General features: G+C 43.5%; 2 protein-coding genes across 2 annotated transcripts; both read left to right on the top strand.

The window, feature by feature from the left end:
• Positions 1-93: 93 nt before the first annotated feature.
• On the top strand, positions 94-1,647 carry LOC106444702 (tetraspanin-7). Its single transcript, XM_013886147.3, has 2 exons — positions 94-638; positions 995-1,647. The coding sequence occupies exons 1-2, from the start codon at positions 132-134 to the stop codon at positions 1,280-1,282; spliced, it is 795 nt and encodes a 264-aa protein (XP_013741601.1). The 5' UTR covers positions 94-131; the 3' UTR covers positions 1,283-1,647.
• Positions 1,648-3,679: 2,032 nt separating this feature from the next.
• On the top strand, positions 3,680-9,564 carry LOC106448178. The gene has a single exon (XM_048764109.1). The coding sequence runs from the start codon at positions 3,963-3,965 to the stop codon at positions 9,123-9,125; it is 5,163 nt and encodes a 1,720-aa protein (XP_048620066.1). The 5' UTR covers positions 3,680-3,962; the 3' UTR covers positions 9,126-9,564.
• Positions 9,565-17,170: the final 7,606 nt, after the last annotated feature.

The raw sequence follows: 17,170 nt of genomic DNA, 5'->3' as shown, positions 1-17,170 counted from the left end.
TTCCGTAACGGACAAAACTAACAGTTGCGTAAAGAATTAACTTCGGCGACATGAGTGGCCTTTTTAGTTCCCACCAGATCATAAACTTTATAGCTCTGCCGTAAAGACCAAACAAAAACAAAAACAAAACAATGGTCGAGTGTAGCAATAACCTTGTCGGAATCCTCAACTTCTTCACCTTCCTCCTCTCGGTCCCCATCCTCTCCGCCGGAATCTGGCTCGGCAAAAATGCAGCCACCGAGTGCGAGCGTTTCCTCGACAAACCAATCGTCGTTCTCGGAATCTTCCTCATGTTCGTCTCCATCGCCGGTCTCGTCGGCGCTTGCTGCCGTGTCTCTTGCCTCCTATGGCTTTACCTTTTCGCTATGTTCCTTCTCATACTCCTCGGGTTCTGTTTTACCATCTTTGCCTTCGTGGTCACGAACCGCGGCGCCGGTGAGGTTTTGTCGGATAGAGGGTATAAGGAGTACCGTGTAGGTGATTACTCTAACTGGCTGCAGAAGCGAGTTAGCAATGCTAAGAATTGGGACCGGATCAGGAGCTGCTTGGTTTACTCCAACGTGTGTTCCACTTTCAGTAGTCGCTACGCTAGTGTAACCGTCAACGAGTTCTACAAGACCAATCTCAATGCCCTTCAGGTCAGATACAAACACACAAGCCTATTTTCTTAAAAGAGTTTAGTCTTTTGAAACTCTTTTTGATCAGTTCCCTTTTTCAGATTCTCAGATTAGTTTGAAAAGCTGCATTTACATTCTCTAATCTATTGAAAATATAACAATACTAGTGATGCTTTTATCTATCCACATTGATAGTTTAGGTAGCATTTGGCTGCATCTTGTTATGTAACATTTTTTTTTTTGCTAAAATATTGTTATGTAACATGAAACCCAAGTTCTTGTGTTGGGTAGACATAATGCTAGTAGTCTAATTTCATATTAACTTATAATGTGACTTTCACCAAAAATAATTTTATACTTTTGCTTCACTTGTGTAGTCTGGTTGCTGTAAGCCGTCCAATGACTGTAACTTCACCTACGTGAGCCCGACTAATTGGATAAAGACTACTGGTCCATACACAAACGAGGACTGTAACGTCTGGGACAATAAACCGGGGACTCTATGCTACAACTGCCAAGCCTGCAAGGCCGGTTTGCTCGACAACCTCAGAAATTCCTGGAAAAAAGTGGCTGAGGTGAACATTGTCTTCCTAGTATTCCTCATTATTGTCTACTCTGTTGGTTGTTGCGCCTTCCGGAACAATAGGAAACGCAGATGGCATTAGATCCTTATGTGCTGAGATACAAAAGAAGCCCTCCAAACCAATACATAGAGTAAAGAAGATATATAAAGTGCCAGTCATCTTGCTCTTAAGTACCTAAGATGTAGCCTTTTTAAGCCAATTCGTTGATCACTTTGTCTTGTGTGTGTGAGGGTGCATATGTCTATGTATTGTATCTCTTAAATATGCAACATATTACTAAATGAGTTACAACGGGACTTGCTTTGTGCCTACTATTTCTAGTCTTTTTTGTGTGTGTGTAGTAGTAGCTTCTTCATCTGTTAATTAGTCGAATTTTTCTTATGTCTGTCCACCGAAAGTATGTTTTCTTTCTATTATTTGATGAAATGATATATCTTTGAACCAATAAGAGAGCTGGATGCATGGGAAGACATACAATCATAGGATAATGACAAAGAGTCTGACTCATGGTACACATCATCTTAACCATCCTCTTTCTAATCTTTCAATACTTTGTAACTATTACTTTATTTGGGACAATCTTAATAATTTTTTGGATTCATGTAAATTTTATAACATTTTCAGATACATTTTAGATTCAAAATAATTTCAGTTCGATTAACAATATTTCGGATTCAATTATTTTATATTTATTTAGATTTTTAATATTTATGTCAGATATTATGAAACGCCGATTTAATATTTTTATGGTTTGGAAGTTTGGATGTAAGTTTTGAATGGTGACCAATTGTTTTGCATCGTACCGCCGTTAATAATAACAAAAATTAGGTGTTTTACCCGCGATGCGGGCTCAAACATTTTCATAACTTTTGAAAAAAAATTTGTACACTATATTCATAATTTTAGTAAAATTTTTATCTGATTAATATTTAATTATATAATTTATGTTTTTAACTTTTTACTAAAATACTTTTTCAGATAACAATACAAGATATATATAAAAATTATCTTTTTTTTTAATTATATTTTTAGATTTTGGTTAATTCAATATTCTATTTTTAATTATATAATTAAGAATTTTATTTGATTAATATTAGTTATATAATTCATGTTTTTAACTTTTTACTAAAAGACTTTTTCAGATAACAATACAATATATAACATAAATTATCTCTTTTTCAAATTATATTTTCAGATTTTTGATAATTTTTACTATTATTTGTAACACCCCCGAACCGTCCTAGACATATGGTCGATCAACCGGCCAACAATCAAACAAGAACATGACCGATCGACCGTCCAACACCCAGGGTGATGTGCCTCAGTCCGAGGAACTCGACCATCAGGAAGGTCAGGACATTCCAACCGAGGTTCATCACCCCAACCGAGGTCGAGCTGTGTACCGGATCGATCCACGGACGGACGGGAAGGAGCTTAGACTAGATCCTCGACCTATCAGCCCAACTGACCGTACGGGATGGTCTCTCTCTCGGACAACTCGCCAATCTCAGACTGACGGTCAAACCAGAAGCAACTTAGGCCGAGCCGAACTAGGAACTGGACGCGACTTCTCTCTTCTCGCACGTTTGGAACGTACCGACCGTATTGACGAACTGATCGACCCATTTGATCAGTTCATGCACTTTGATCATCCGAATCTCTCTAAGGCACAGATTCTTCATCTTTCAGAAGACTTGGGACGATTATGGTCGAAGATGGTTCAGGAGACGGACAAGACGGAACAGACGGACCGGCCCGCGACCGTCCTGCTCCTGGCCGCGGTTCAACCAGCCGAAGGGGCACTTTGACCAGTCCGCAAATTGAAGAGTCTTTCTTCTTTATCTTTCAAAATTCTAGTCAAAAGTCTTTAATTTTATTTGTCTTTCAAACTTCTAGTCAAGTAGCCCCTTTGTCTCCTACTTGTACTATACATAAGTATTTCATTTCATTAATAAAAGCAGATCATTTTGGATTAAGTTTCTGAGTTTAAACTCTCTGTTCTCTTTAGAACTTGTTTTCGATTGTCTTGGTGAGTCATATCCGAGCAATTCACTTCTCAACTAGTTGGTCTTGTGAGTCATATCAAGCAACCAGTTCGAGATCTTCCTTGGCGGACTTGTGAGTCATATCAAGCGCCATTGAAGTCGGGAATATCAAGGGAACATCCGCAACCCTTGTGCGACCCAACGTTTCATCAGTTCTCCTTTCCGGAGTTCATATCCAAACGAATCCAGTCGAGGGCAATCCGATCTTAGGGTCCTTCAAGTGGTATCAGAGCCACTCTTCTGGTATTCTCTAGCTCGATCCATCTTCTCATCTTCCATTTTCTTCTAAACACTTCTTCATCTGTCTATCTTGAATCCGGGCCCCTCAATACCATCCACTTATAAAAAAAAAAAAGAAACAAGCAAGATCCATATTATAAAAAAAAAAAAAAAAAAAAAAAAAAGAAAGAAAGAGTTTACTTTGTGGATTGGTGGTGGAAGAGGAAGCCTGCTGGCTGAGGAGAAATCCAGCCTTTGAGGAGGTTAAAACGGATTCTTTCAAAACAAATCTCTTATCTTTCTATCTTTAAAGTTCCCGTGTGTTTTGCTTAAATTTGGCAATCCAGATTCCGAGATCTGTTCTTCATAGAACTTTGAGTGGAAACTTGAGTGATCACTTTTAAATCGAGAGAAACACGTGTGTGGGTGAGGAACAAACACTTGAGAGTGTGAGTTTTTAATCCTAACGTTTTGTGTTTAAGAAAATTTCAGGAACCATGAGTAGCCATGAAGAACAAAACCGTCCCGGAAATTCAGTTGCTGGACTGTCTAATCTTCAGATGCGAGCTTTGAATGATTCTTTTTCTAACCTTATAAACACAGGTCTAGAGCAGATCCATCAAAGGCTTGACGAACTTCAAGTAAGTCAGTCCCATCCGAGATCAAGGACAAGAACCAATCAGCCGCGAAGGAATACCCGGTCAGATGATGAGTTTCCTGATGAGGACGCCCAAGAGGACGAGGTTAGATCCGCTTACCGGCCTAGAAGAGGTCATAGAACTCGAAACCCAGGTGATGTCAATCCATTTGCTAGAAACAATCGTACTGATGATAGTTTGAACGGATTGAAATTGAAAATTCCACCTTTTGATGGTAAAAACGATCCTGATGCTTTTCTAGAGTGGGAAAGAAAAATTGAGCATGTCTTTGATTGTCAAAACTATTCTGAACTTAGAAAAGTAAGGCTTGCGGCCACTGAATTCTCTGGCTATGCTATTAACTGGTATGATCAAGTGTTGACCCACAGGAGGAGAACAGGTGAGCGACCGATTGAGACATGGGATGAGCTTACCTTGTTGATGAGGAAACGATTCGTGCCAACCCATTATCACCGTGACCTTCACCAAAAGCTAAGACGTTTGCTTCAAGGAACCAAATCTGTGGAAGACTATTATCAAGAGATGGAAGTTTTGATGACCAAAACGGACACAGATGAACCTTTGGACGCCACTATGGCTCGCTTTCTTTCAGGCCTCAACCGTGACATCCAAGATCGTATGGAGCTTCAAGAGTATGGAAGTGTGGAACAGATGCTACACAAAGCCATCTTGATCGAGCAACAACTCAAGAGAAGGAGTTTCTCAAAACCGGCCACTACTTCTAAGCCGGCCTACTCTCCTAAACCGGCCTATGCTCCTAAGCCAAGCTATCAAGACAAAGGTAAGTCTCCTATCACAACACATACTGCCTTTAAAACTAATGTTTCCACTCGTGATGACAAAGGAAAGGCAGTAGACGACTCAAGCCGAGCAAGAGACATTAGATGTTTCAAATGTCAAGGGCTAGGACATTATGCCAAGAACTGTCCAAACCAGCGTGTGATGATTCTCTTGGAAAATGGTGAAGTTGAGTCCGAGGATGAACAAGAAAACAAGGAGGATCTTGGTCCTATCTTTGATGAGAAAGAGGAGTCCTTTGACTACCCACATCACGGACCATTACTTGTGGCTAGGCAGGCATGGAACGATCCCATCTTCGATAAAACGGACGGCCCCGCGAACGGCCACACGGACAACGACCATGACCCGTCCTTTGATTCAGATTCTGAGCCGATCTTTGATGATGAAGATAGTTTTGACTATCCAGCTCATGGACCACTACTGGTCACTAGACGTTCCTTGAGTGTTCAGCCCAAAACCGATGAAAAGGAACAAAGGGAGAATCTCTTTCATTCTCGTTGTTTAATCTCTGAAAAAGTTTGTTCCTTGATCATTGATGGTGGGAGTTGTACTAACGTTGCTAGTGATACTCTTGTCAGGAAATTAGGTCTAGCTACTCGACCTCTTTCTCGTCCTTTCAGGTTGGAATGGCTCAATGAAACTGGTGAACAGTATGTTAAGGAGCAAGTCACGATCCCTCTCACCATTGGTCGTTATGAGGACGAGATTGTGTGCAACGTCCTTCCCATGGATGCTTGTCACGTTCTGTTGGGACGTCCATGGCAGTTTGATAAAAGAACCGTCCATGATGGTTACACAAACCGGCACTCCTTTGACCATAAAGGAAAGAAGATCACGCTTGTACCACTCTCGCCCTTGGAGGTCCATCAAGACCAGCTCCAACTTAAAAAGAACCGTGAACAAGAGGCCAAACCAGACAAACCTGAGTCCTCAATCCGGAACTCCAACTTCTTTGTCAAACAAAGTCAGGTTAAGAAGTCTCTTCATTCTCAAAAGCCCTTTCTTTTACTTGTGTACAAAGAATCTCTGATGGCTTCTACTTCTTCTAACCTTGCACCGGAAGTTCCGAGTGATTTGCTAGATGTCTTGCAGGATTATTCGGATGTCTTTCCAGATGAAAACCCAAAGGGTTTGCCACCAGTACGAGGGATTGAACATCAGATTGACTTTGTTCCGGGTGCGTCTCTACCTAACCGGCCAGCTTACAGAACCAATCCGGTGGAGACCAAGGAACTTGAGAAACAAATTGGAGACCTTATGGAGAAATGTTACATCAGGGAAAGCCTCAGTCCTTGTGCCGTTCCAGTTCTACTTGTCCCCAAAAAGGATGGATCATGGCGCATGTGTGTGGACTGCCGTGCCATCAACAACATTACGGTAAAGTATAGGCATCCCATTCCTAGACTAGACGACATGCTTGATGAACTTTACGGTTCATGTGTCTTTTCTAAGATAGATTTGAAAAGTGGCTATCACCAAATCCGAATGAAAGAAGGTGATGAATGGAAAACTGCATTTAAAACCAAGCTAGGATTGTATGAATGGTTAGTTATGCCATTTGGTCTTACTAATGCACCTAGCACTTTCATGCGATTGATGAACCATATCTTGAGAGCATTCATTGGTCATTTCGTGGTAGTTTACTTTGATGATATTCTTATCTACAGCAAGAACATGGATGAACAAAAGAAACATTTGAAATCTGTCCTTGAAGTTCTTAGAAAGGAACATTTGTTTGCTAACCTTGGAAAGTGTTCTTTTGGCACAGATCATGTGGTCTTCTTAGGTTTTGTTGTAGGTGCTGAAGGACTTAGAGTGGACGAGGAGAAAATCAAAGCCATCCGAGACTGGCCAAGTCCAACTAACGTGAGTGAAGTAAGGAGCTTCCACGGCCTTGCCGGGTTCTATCGACGGTTCGTCCAAGATTTCAGTACCATAGCGGCCCCATTGACCGAAGTCATTAAAAAGAATGTTGGGTTCAAATGGGAACAAGCTCAGGAAGAAGCCTTCCAAATCCTTAAAGGGAAGTTGACTAATGCCCCTTTACTTGTTCTTCCTGACTTTTCTAAAACGTTTGAGATCGAATGTGATGCTTCGGGTGTTGGTATTGGTGCAGTTTTGATGCAGGATAGAAAGCCTATTGCTTACTTCAGTGAGAAGCTTGGAGGCGCCACACTCAACTACCCAACTTATGATCAGGAGTTGTATGCTTTGGTAAGAGCTCTTCAAACGTGGCAACACTATCTTTGGCCTAAGGAGTTTGTTATCCACACGGATCATCAGTCCCTGAAACACCTTAAGGGGCAACAGAAGCTGAACAAGAGGCATGCCCGCTGGGTTGAGTTCATTGAGACATTTCCTTATGTCATCAAATACAAGCAAGGTAAGGAAAACGTTGTGGCTGATGCCTTGTCCCGAAGGTATACTCTTCTTTCAGCCCTCGAAACGAAACTTCTCGGTTTTGAATTTATCAAAGACTTGTATGCTTCTGATCCGGATTTTAAAGAAATTTTCAACAAGTGTTCCAGAGTGGCTTATGGCAAGTATTATCGGAACTCGGGTTTTCTTTTCTATGATAACCGTTTGTGTGTGCCCCAATGTTCTTTGAGGGAGTTGTTTCTCAGGGAATCTCATGGAGGAGGTCTTATGGGACACTTTGGAATTAAGAAGACATACAAGGCCGTGTATGATCATTTCTACTGGCCTAGCTTGATGAAGGACGTAGAGAGAATTTGTGGCCGATGTGTGGTGTGCAAGAAGTCCAAAGCCAAGGCATCCAATCACGGTTTGTACTCAGCCTTACCCATTCCTTCTCATCCTTGGATTGATATTTCTATGGATTTTGTTCTTGGATTGCCTAGAACTAAGAATGGCCGAGACTCTATCTTTGTGGTTGTCGATAGATTTTCGAAAATGGCTCACTTTATTCCTTGCCATAAAACTGATGATGCTGTACAAGTTGCTGATCTATTCTTTAAGGAAATTGTGAGATTGCATGGAATGCCTAAGACCATTGTTTCTGATCGTGATGCTAAGTTTCTTAGTTATTTTTGGAAAACTTTGTGGTCTAAGTTAGGAACGAGATTGATGTTTTCCACAACTTGTCATCCGCAAACTGATGGTCAAACCGAAGTTGTTAATCGAACTTTGTCTGCTTTGCTTAGATCTCTGGTCAAGAAAAATCTTAAGTCTTGGGAAGATTGTTTGCCACATGTTGAGTTTGCTTATAATCATGCTATGCATTCAGCTACAAAGTTCTCTCCTTTTGAAGTTGTTTATGGTTTTAATCCCTTATCTCCACTTGATCTTTTACCTTTACCTTTGAGTGAAAGAGTTAGTACAGATGGTAAAAGAAGGGCGGACACCATCAAAAAGCTTCATGAACAAGTTCGAGTCAACATTGAAACCAAAACCGAGGGTTACAAAAGATATGCCAACAAGAAGCGAAAGGAGTTGGTTTTTCAAGAAGGTGACTTGGTTTGGGTTCATTTGAGGAAGGAACGATTCCCGGAAGAAAGGAAGTCCAAACTTATGCCTCGAGTCGACGGTCCATTCCGGATTCTTAGAAGGATCAATGATAATGCTTACCAGCTAGATTTGGAAGGTAAGTATGAAATCTCTTCAAGTTTTAATATTTCTGATCTATTTCCTTTTCTTGCAGATAATCCAGATTTGTGGACAAATCCTTTTGAAGAGGGAGGGAATGATGTGCCTCAGTCCGAGGAACTCGACCATCAGGAAGGTCAGGACATTCCAACCGAGGTTCATCACCCCAACCGAGGTCGAGCTGTGTACCGGATCGATCCATGGACGGACGGGAAGGAGCTTAGACTAGATCCTCGACCTATCAGCCGAACTGACCGTACGGGATGGTCTCTCTCTCGGACAACTCGCCAATCTCAGACTGACGGTCAAACCAGAAGCAACTTAGGCCGAGCCGAACTAGGAACTGGACGCGACTTCTCTCTTCTCGCACGTTTGGAACGTACCGACCGTATTGACGAACTGATCGACCCATTTGATCAGTTCATGCACTTTGATCATCCGAATCTCTCTAAGGCACAGATTCTTCATCTTTCAGAAGACTTGGGACGATTATGGTCGAAGATGGTTCAGGAGACGGATAAGACGGAACAGACGGACCGGCCCGCGACCGTCCTGCTCCTGGCCGCGGTTCAACCAGCCGAAGGGGCACTTTGACCAGTCCGCAAATTGAAGTGTCTTTCTTCTTTGTCTTTCAAAATTCTAGTCAAAAGTCTTTAATTTTATTTGTCTTTCAAACTTCTAGTCAAGTAGCCCCTTTGTCTCCTACTTGTACTATAAATAAGTATTTCATTTCATTAATAAAAGCAGATCATTTTGGATTAAGTTTCTGAGTTTAAACTCTCTGTTCTCTTTAGAACTTGTTTTCGATTGTCTTGGTGAGTCATATCCGAGCAATTCACTTCTCAACTAGTTGGTCTTGTGAGTCATATCAAGCAACCAGTTCGAGATCTTCCTTGGCGGACTTGTGAGTCATATCAAGCGCCATTGAAGTCGGGAATATCAAGGGAACATCCGCAACCCTTGTGCGACCCAACGTTTCATCAGTTCTCCTTTCCGGAGTTCATATCCAAACGAATCCAGTCGAGGGCAATCCGATCTTAGGGTCCTTCACAGGGTTAGAGATGAATGAGCCGACCGGCCAGCCAACAATCAAACAAGAACATGACTGACCGTCCAACCCAACACCATGGTCCGGAAGCGCTACGTGACGGGCTAGGGACAATCCGGTCAGAGTCACAAACTTTACTCCACGACCTATACCAGTTCATCCACTAACTCGTCCCGCTGCGTCAAGGCATAAGGCTTTGCAGCCCGTACCTAGAGTTAGCGTTTTCCGTTAGATCAAGGCCTAAGGCTTTTCAACCCGTACCTCGACCTAACGTTGTGTTAGACCGGACTAGTCAAATATCAGAGTACTCATGAAGCGCATATAAAACAATTACTTTTATTGATTCAAGAAATATTCATACATTGAATAATTCAAGACTGGGCCCGGCCTAATGCCAAATCGAGTCAACATAACACAATTCACAATACCGTTTACAAAAGGCATGAAAATCTACACCGGCGGTCCTAACGTCCAGCACGAAGCTATCCGATCATCCTTACCTAAAGCGACCTGCAAAAAGGACAACGGAGTTGGATGAGTAATCTAGTATTACTCAGTGAGCTGGCGGCCTCTACCCGCAACCTAGACTCTACCCAGACAACCCAAAATAACAATCAATCTAGCCCTAGCATGCAATAAAAGCTAAGGCTAAGCAAACTGTTACTAAGTTAGACTTGGCCTCCTGCCATGATCTAGCTTCAAGTAACAGGAACCTGCATTAAAACAAGTCAACAAGCAATCCCTAGTTAACCATATATACGCCTGAGTTCAATACTCATGTAGTGTTAGACACTTAGACTATACAAGTATCATTAATCGATCGACCAACAATCAAACAAGAACATGATCGGCCAACCAATGATACCGCATAGCTTTAATATCCACCACCCTTCACAAGCAATCACTCAAACACATACAGGCCAACGTCAGGCCTACACTAACGAAATACACATCAAGCCTAATCCGGTACCTAAACCAGACTTAGACTTAACGTCAGAACCTGCAAGCAAATCAATCAACCACAAACACAATCACAATAATAAGACTATGAGTAACTACGACTCGATCTAACTTGTAACACCGTATATCGGTGCTACACTAACTCGAGGGTTCCATAACCCTCTACGACACTCTAACACAACACTCTAACTTGGGCCCTGGTGACTTCGTGTTCCTCCTCTCTATCGGCAATATCCTATCTCCCTACCACAAAGGCCAGAAGAAGGAACTTTCAACCGACCGCGGCCCACAGTCATTCGGGTCACCGCGCGACAGCCCACAGTCCTTCGGGTCACTACCACATTACACCGTCGTGTAATCACTCAGCCATAGGCCATGATCCCGTCTCTCTGAGTCTTCCCGATCCAGCGAATAAGGGGTTTCCTTGAACCCGCTGGGTACGAGGCCGAGGAAACACTAATCACCCCTACACAAGCCTAGTATGGGCGGGTTACGCACATACTGTCGGCACACTCACACAACACAAACTCAATCTAGAACCTAACCTAAAGATAGAGTTCCAGATCCTAACTAGACACTCGACTCCACAAGACTAACCATAGTACCAGTAGTCCGGCCTATATGGCCTAACTACTAAACAACTAAACAACAATATGAATACTAAACAACTCAATCAAACCGTTACCCAGATAGTCCAGCCTTCCGCTGAGAAACTATCTTTAAAGATAACGGGAACCTGCACTCAACCATATCAACACGCAAGAATAGAAAACATGATGCATCCTAATCTTAGTCCTAATCAGGTTATCAACTCAGTCTTAATTCCATTCATCTCAGCTTAGCCCTTGCTAAACTGAGTCCGGTTCCATAAATAAAATAACCCTAAGGACTCTACCATTCAATAGCGTGATCATTCTAATCTATATGCAGACTCGATCTACCCTAAATTCCAAGTGGAATTCAAACAAACCAACTCACAAAACTACCCTAAATTCCAAGTGGAATTCACACAAACCAACTCACAGTGTTCTAGGCGAGAAGCAGCTGGTTGATCGGAGAAGACTTGGCCAAAACCCAATGGACGCCTTGACTGGACTGGAATGGACTGATCTTGTCTTGGACACAACCTTGGCTTCACCATGAAGAAGTTGACAGGCCTCGACAGGCTGATCTGGACTCGGACAGAACGTCCTCTAGCTTCTGGACAGTTCTTCGGACTTCCCGCGGAGTATCGAGCAGAACTTCGACTGATCTGAACCCGTGGTTCTGAACTAACTCTGGGCAGCACCTCCACTAGACCATCATAGAATATGACTGGCTTGGACGAATTGAATTGGACAGAGCTTCCGCGTCACAATCGTAGAGAATCGCCGATTGGACGGAACTGGCCTTCTCGGTGGAGTATCGGTCTTCAGAATCGACCATACTCTAGAATCGATCACTTCCTTTCTCTCTCTCTCTTTATAGCCACGTTGACTTGACTCCCATCTGATCTGATCTTCACTTGATTAACCTTCAGTTGGACAGAACCTTCCCAAGGCGATGACTCGAAATCAATAGAGAACTGATCTCGAAAACTCTCTAAAACTCTCGAAATAGCTCGGAATCACTTGCTTTCTTTTTCTACTTTTCTCTCAAGGTTTTAACTTTGTTTGGACAGGTCTGGATGTGAAGAAATGAGCTGGGGTCGTGGGGTATTTATAGGAGACACCAGCCAATCAGCTTCAGGTTGGTGGCAGCCCGTGTGTCGCTCCGCATGGCTCCGGACGCATGCACGGCGACACCTCGTGCTCCACATGGCTGGCTGCATGTCCAGGACACATGCAGGACGCCACCACTCCTCCCAGATGTCAGGCTGCATGACTGGAGCTCATGCAAGGCGCCACAGCATCACACACATGTCGATCAGCATGCTTCGGTTGCATGCGTCGCGACATCTCGTGCTTGGCTAATCCACCTCGTGCTCCTACATGTCAAGCTGCATGTGCAGCTTCCATGCACGGCGACACCTCGAGCTTCTCTTGACACTCAGCTAGTTAGACAGTTGCCACCACATTCTTATCCCTTCTGATCAAGCCACCTCGAGCTTCTCGGTTTCTTTGCGCGATTTCGATCCTTCTTGTGAATTTCTGACCCGCGATCAATCCTGAATATTTTTCCGCTCCCATTCTGATTCTCTGAATATTTTTAATAAACTACAGATGATGTCTGATATCCTTTAAAAATATTTCCCGAGCCTCCGGCTTCCTCAAAGAATTTCGTAATACCGAAATTAGGGTTTTCGCCCAACTTCGGGTTTTCCCGTCGTGCTTCAATCCCGTCGTGCTTGCTTCCCGTCCTGCTTAATTCCCGTCCTTCTTCCGACTTATAATGTCTTCAGAATAATATTTTACTGATACGAAGATATTCCGAGAAAACTTCGTGATGAAGAAACGTCAGTCTTCAAAAACGTCGAGCTTCTAAACCGTCGTGCTTCCAAAAATGTTATGCTTCCAAAACATCCTTCTGATCAATCTAACACTTTTCTAACCATGGTCCAGCAGCTTATGGTTCACCCATGATCAATTCTTCGACCATCCATTGCCTGCGGTATGACCACTAAATAAATTTTTTTTTTTTTTAACGGGTTTCTACATTCTCCCCCCCTTAATAGAATTCGTCCTCGAATTCTTGGTTGCGCAATTGCTCGTCTTCACAACATTCTCCACTCATCTCCATAACCTCTTTACGCTGTCCACCACGGTTCCTTGAGTGTCCTCTTCAAAGCCTCCACAATTGTCTTCATATCTCATCACTGGAATGATCACTGAGTCATCCTCTTTCTTTTACTCTGCCATAACACCCTCATTGCCCATGATACTATCTTGTCCAGATTCCTCAAATCCTTTCTCGATCTTTGTCTTCCCAATTACTGATGAAGTCCTTCCCCAATGAAGTCTTGTTTCCTCCCATCTGTCCAGTCCATACCACAGCCCAGTTCTCTGAATCTGTCTCTCCTCTTTCGCTTCGGGTTTGGGTTTGGCCTTGAACTCCCTCCACTTTAAGGTTTTCATCCCTTAAAGTTCCGATCAACAAACATACTTACTCGCTGCAACTCAAAAGAACACTTAACATGCAAGTTAGTAGACAATTAATCAAATAATCTACTAACCTAGAAAATACTAACAATGCAACCTAACCGCAATTCTAACCAGCAACCTAACAGTTCTACCCAAGCAACCTAACAGTTCTACCCAAGCAACCTAACAGTTCTAGATTCCACTATCTCAATCCTAATTTCCTAGAACCACAAATCCTATCGCTGGACGTGACCGGTTTCCCTAATGCCTTTTGTGACTCATTTTGACTCGATAAATATTTAAAACCGATTAAATCATGAGTTCCGGAAGCATGGACGAAACCATGCTCTGATACCACCTCTGTAACACCCCCGAACCGTCCTAGACATATGGTCGATCAACCGGCCAACAATCAAACAAGAACATGACCGATCGACCGTCCAACACCCAGGGTTAGAGATGAATGAGCCGACCGGCCAGCCAACAATCAAACAAGAACATGACTGACCGTCCAACCCAACACCATGGTCCGGAAGCGCTACGTGACGGGCTAGGGACAATCCGGTCAGAGTCACAAACTTTACTCCACGACCTAGACCAGTTCATCCACTAACTCGTCCCGCTGCGTCAAGGCATAAGGCTTTGCAACCCGTACCTAGAGTTAGCGTTTTCCGTTAGATCAAGGCCTAAGGCTTTTCAACCCGTACCTCGACCTAACGTTGTGTTAGACCGGACTAGTCAAATATCAGAGTACTCATGAAGCGCATATAAAACAATTACTTTTATTGATTCAAGAAATATTCATACATTGAATAATTCAAGACTGGGCCTAATGCCAAATCGAGTCAACATAACACAATTCACAATACCGTTTACAAAAGGCATGAAAATCTACACCGGCGGTCCTAACGTCCAGCACGAAGCTATCCGATCATCCTTACCTAAAGCGACCTGCAAAAAGGACAACGGAGTTGGATGAGTAATCTAGTATTACTCAGTGAGCTGGCGGCCTCTACCCGCAACCTAGACTCTACCCAGACAACCCAAAATAACAATCAATCTAGCCCTAGCATGCAATAAAAGCTAAGGCTAAGCAAACCGTTACTAAGTTAGACTTGGCCTCCTGCCATGATCTAGCTTCAAGTAACGGGAACCTGCATTAAAACAAGTCAACAAGCAATCCCTAGTTAACCATATATACGCCTGAGTTCAATACTCATGTAGTGTTAGACACTTAGACTATACAAGTTTCATTAATCGATCGACCAACAATCAAACAAGAACATGATCGGCCAACCAATGATACCGCATAGCTTTAATATCCACCACCCTTCACAAGCAATCACTCAAACACATACAGGCCAACGTCAGGCCTACACTAACGAAATACACATCAAGCCTAATCCGGTACCTAAACCAGACTTAGACTTAACGTCAGAACCTGCAAGCAAATCAATCAACCACAAACACAATCACAATAATAAGACTATGAGTAACTACGACTCGATCTAACTTGTAAAACCGTATATCGGTGCTACACTAACTCGAGGGTTCCATAACCCTCTACGACACTCTAACACAACACTCTAACCTGGGCCCTGGTGACTTCGTGTTCCTCCTCTCTATCGGCAATATCCTATCTCCCTACCACAAAGGCCAGAAGAAGGAACTTTCAACCGACCGCGGCCCACAGTCATTCGGGTCACCGCGCGACAGCCCACAGTCCTTCGGGTCACTGCCACATTACACCGTCGTGTAATCACTCAGCCATAGGCCATGATCCCGTCTCTCTGAGTCTTCCCGATCCAGCGAATAAGGGGTTTCCTTGAACCCGCTGGGTACGAAGCCGAGGAAACACTAATCACCCCTACACAAGCCTAGTATGGGCGGGTTACGCACATACTGTCGGCACACTCACACAACACAAACTCAATCTAGAACCTAACCTAAAGATAGAGTTCCAGATCCTAACTAGACACTCGACTCCACAAGACTAACCATAGTACCAGTAGTCCGGCCTATATGGCCTAACTACTAAACAACTAAACAACAATATGAATACTAAACAACTCAATCAAACCGTTACCCAGATAGTCCAGCCTTCCGCTGAAAAACTATCTTTAAAGATAACGGGAACCTGCACTCAACCATATCAACACGCAAGAATAGAAAACATGATGCATCCTAATCTTAGTCCTAATCAGGTTATCAACTCAGTCTTAATTCCATTCATCTCAGCTTAGCCCTTGCTAAACTGAGTCCGGTTCCATAAATAAAATAACCCTAAGGACTCTACCATTCAATAGCGTGATCATTCTAATCTATATGCAGACTCGATCTACCCTAAATTCCAAGTGGAATTCAAACAAACCAACTCACAAAACTACCCTAAATTCCAAGTGGAATTCACACAAACCAACTCACAGTGTTCTAGGCGAGAAGCAGCTGGTTGATCGGAGAAGACTTGGCCAAAACCCAATGGACGCCTTGACTGGACTGGAATGGACTGATCTTGTCTTGGACACAACCTTGGCTTCACCATGAAGAAGTTGACAGGCCTCGACAGGCTGATCTGGACTCGGACAGAACCTCCTCTAGCTTCTGGACAGTTCTTCGGACTTCCCGCGGAGTATCGAGCAGAACTTCGACTGATCTGAACCCGTGGTTCTGAACTAACTCTGGGCAGCACCTCCACTAGACCATCATAGAATATGACTGGCTTGGACGAATTGAATTGGACAGAGCTTCCGCGTCACAATCGTAGAGAATCGCCGATTGGACGGAACTGGCCTTCTCGGTGGAGTATCGGTCTTCAGAATCGACCATACTCTAGAATCGATCACTTCCTTTCTCTCTCTCTCTCTATAGCCACGTTGACTTGACTCCCATCTGATCTGATCTTCACTTGATTGACCTTCAGTTGGACAGAACCTTCCCAAGGCGATGACTCGAAATCAATAGAGAACTGATCTCGAAAACTCTCTAAAACTCTCGAAATAGCTCGGAATCACTTGATTTCTTTTTCTACTTTTCTCTCAAGGTTTTAACTTTGTTTGGACAGGTCTGGATGTGAAGAAATGAGCTGGGGTCGTGGGGTATTTATAGGAGACACCAGCCAATCAGCTTCAGGTTGGTGGCAGCCCGTGTGTCGCTCCGCATGGCTCCGGACGCATGCACGGCGACACCTCGTGCTCCACATGGCTGGCTGCATGTCCAGAACACATGCCGGACGCCACCACTCCTCCCAGATGTCAGGCTGCATGACTGGAGCTCATGCAAGGCGCCACAGCATCACACACATGTCGATCAGCATGCTTCGGTTGCATGCGTCGCGACATCTCGTGCTTGCTAATCCACCTCGTGCTCCTACATGTCAAGCTGCATGTGCAGCTTCCATGCACGGCGACACCTCGAGCTTCTCTTGACACTCAGCTAGTTAGACAGTTGCCACCACGTTCTTATCCCTTCTGATCAAGCCACCTCGAGCTTCTCGGTTTCTTTGCGCGATTTCGATCCTTCTTGTGAATTTCTGACCCGCGATCAATCCCGAATATTTTTCCGCTCCCATTCTG

Source organism: Brassica napus, chromosome A3 (assembly GCF_020379485.1).
Source record: "Brassica napus cultivar Da-Ae chromosome A3, Da-Ae, whole genome shotgun sequence".
NCBI lineage: Eukaryota > Viridiplantae > Streptophyta > Magnoliopsida > Brassicales > Brassicaceae > Brassica > Brassica napus.
Note: the sequence above shows the minus strand (reverse complement) of the source record. Positions and strands in the feature narration are given on the sequence as shown.

Bases quoted from the DNA above. Each gene is read 5' to 3' on its own strand.
- LOC106444702 (XM_013886147.3), top strand. From the start codon at position 132: ATGGTCGAGTGTAGCAATAACCTTGTCGGAATCCTCAACTTCTTCACC. The intron at 639-994 runs GTCAGATACAAA...TCACTTGTGTAG, and splicing joins CCAATCTCAATGCCCTTCAG to TCTGGTTGCTGTAAGCCGTC.
- LOC106448178 (XM_048764109.1), top strand. From the start codon at position 3,963: ATGAGTAGCCATGAAGAACAAAACCGTCCCGGAAATTCAGTTGCTGGA.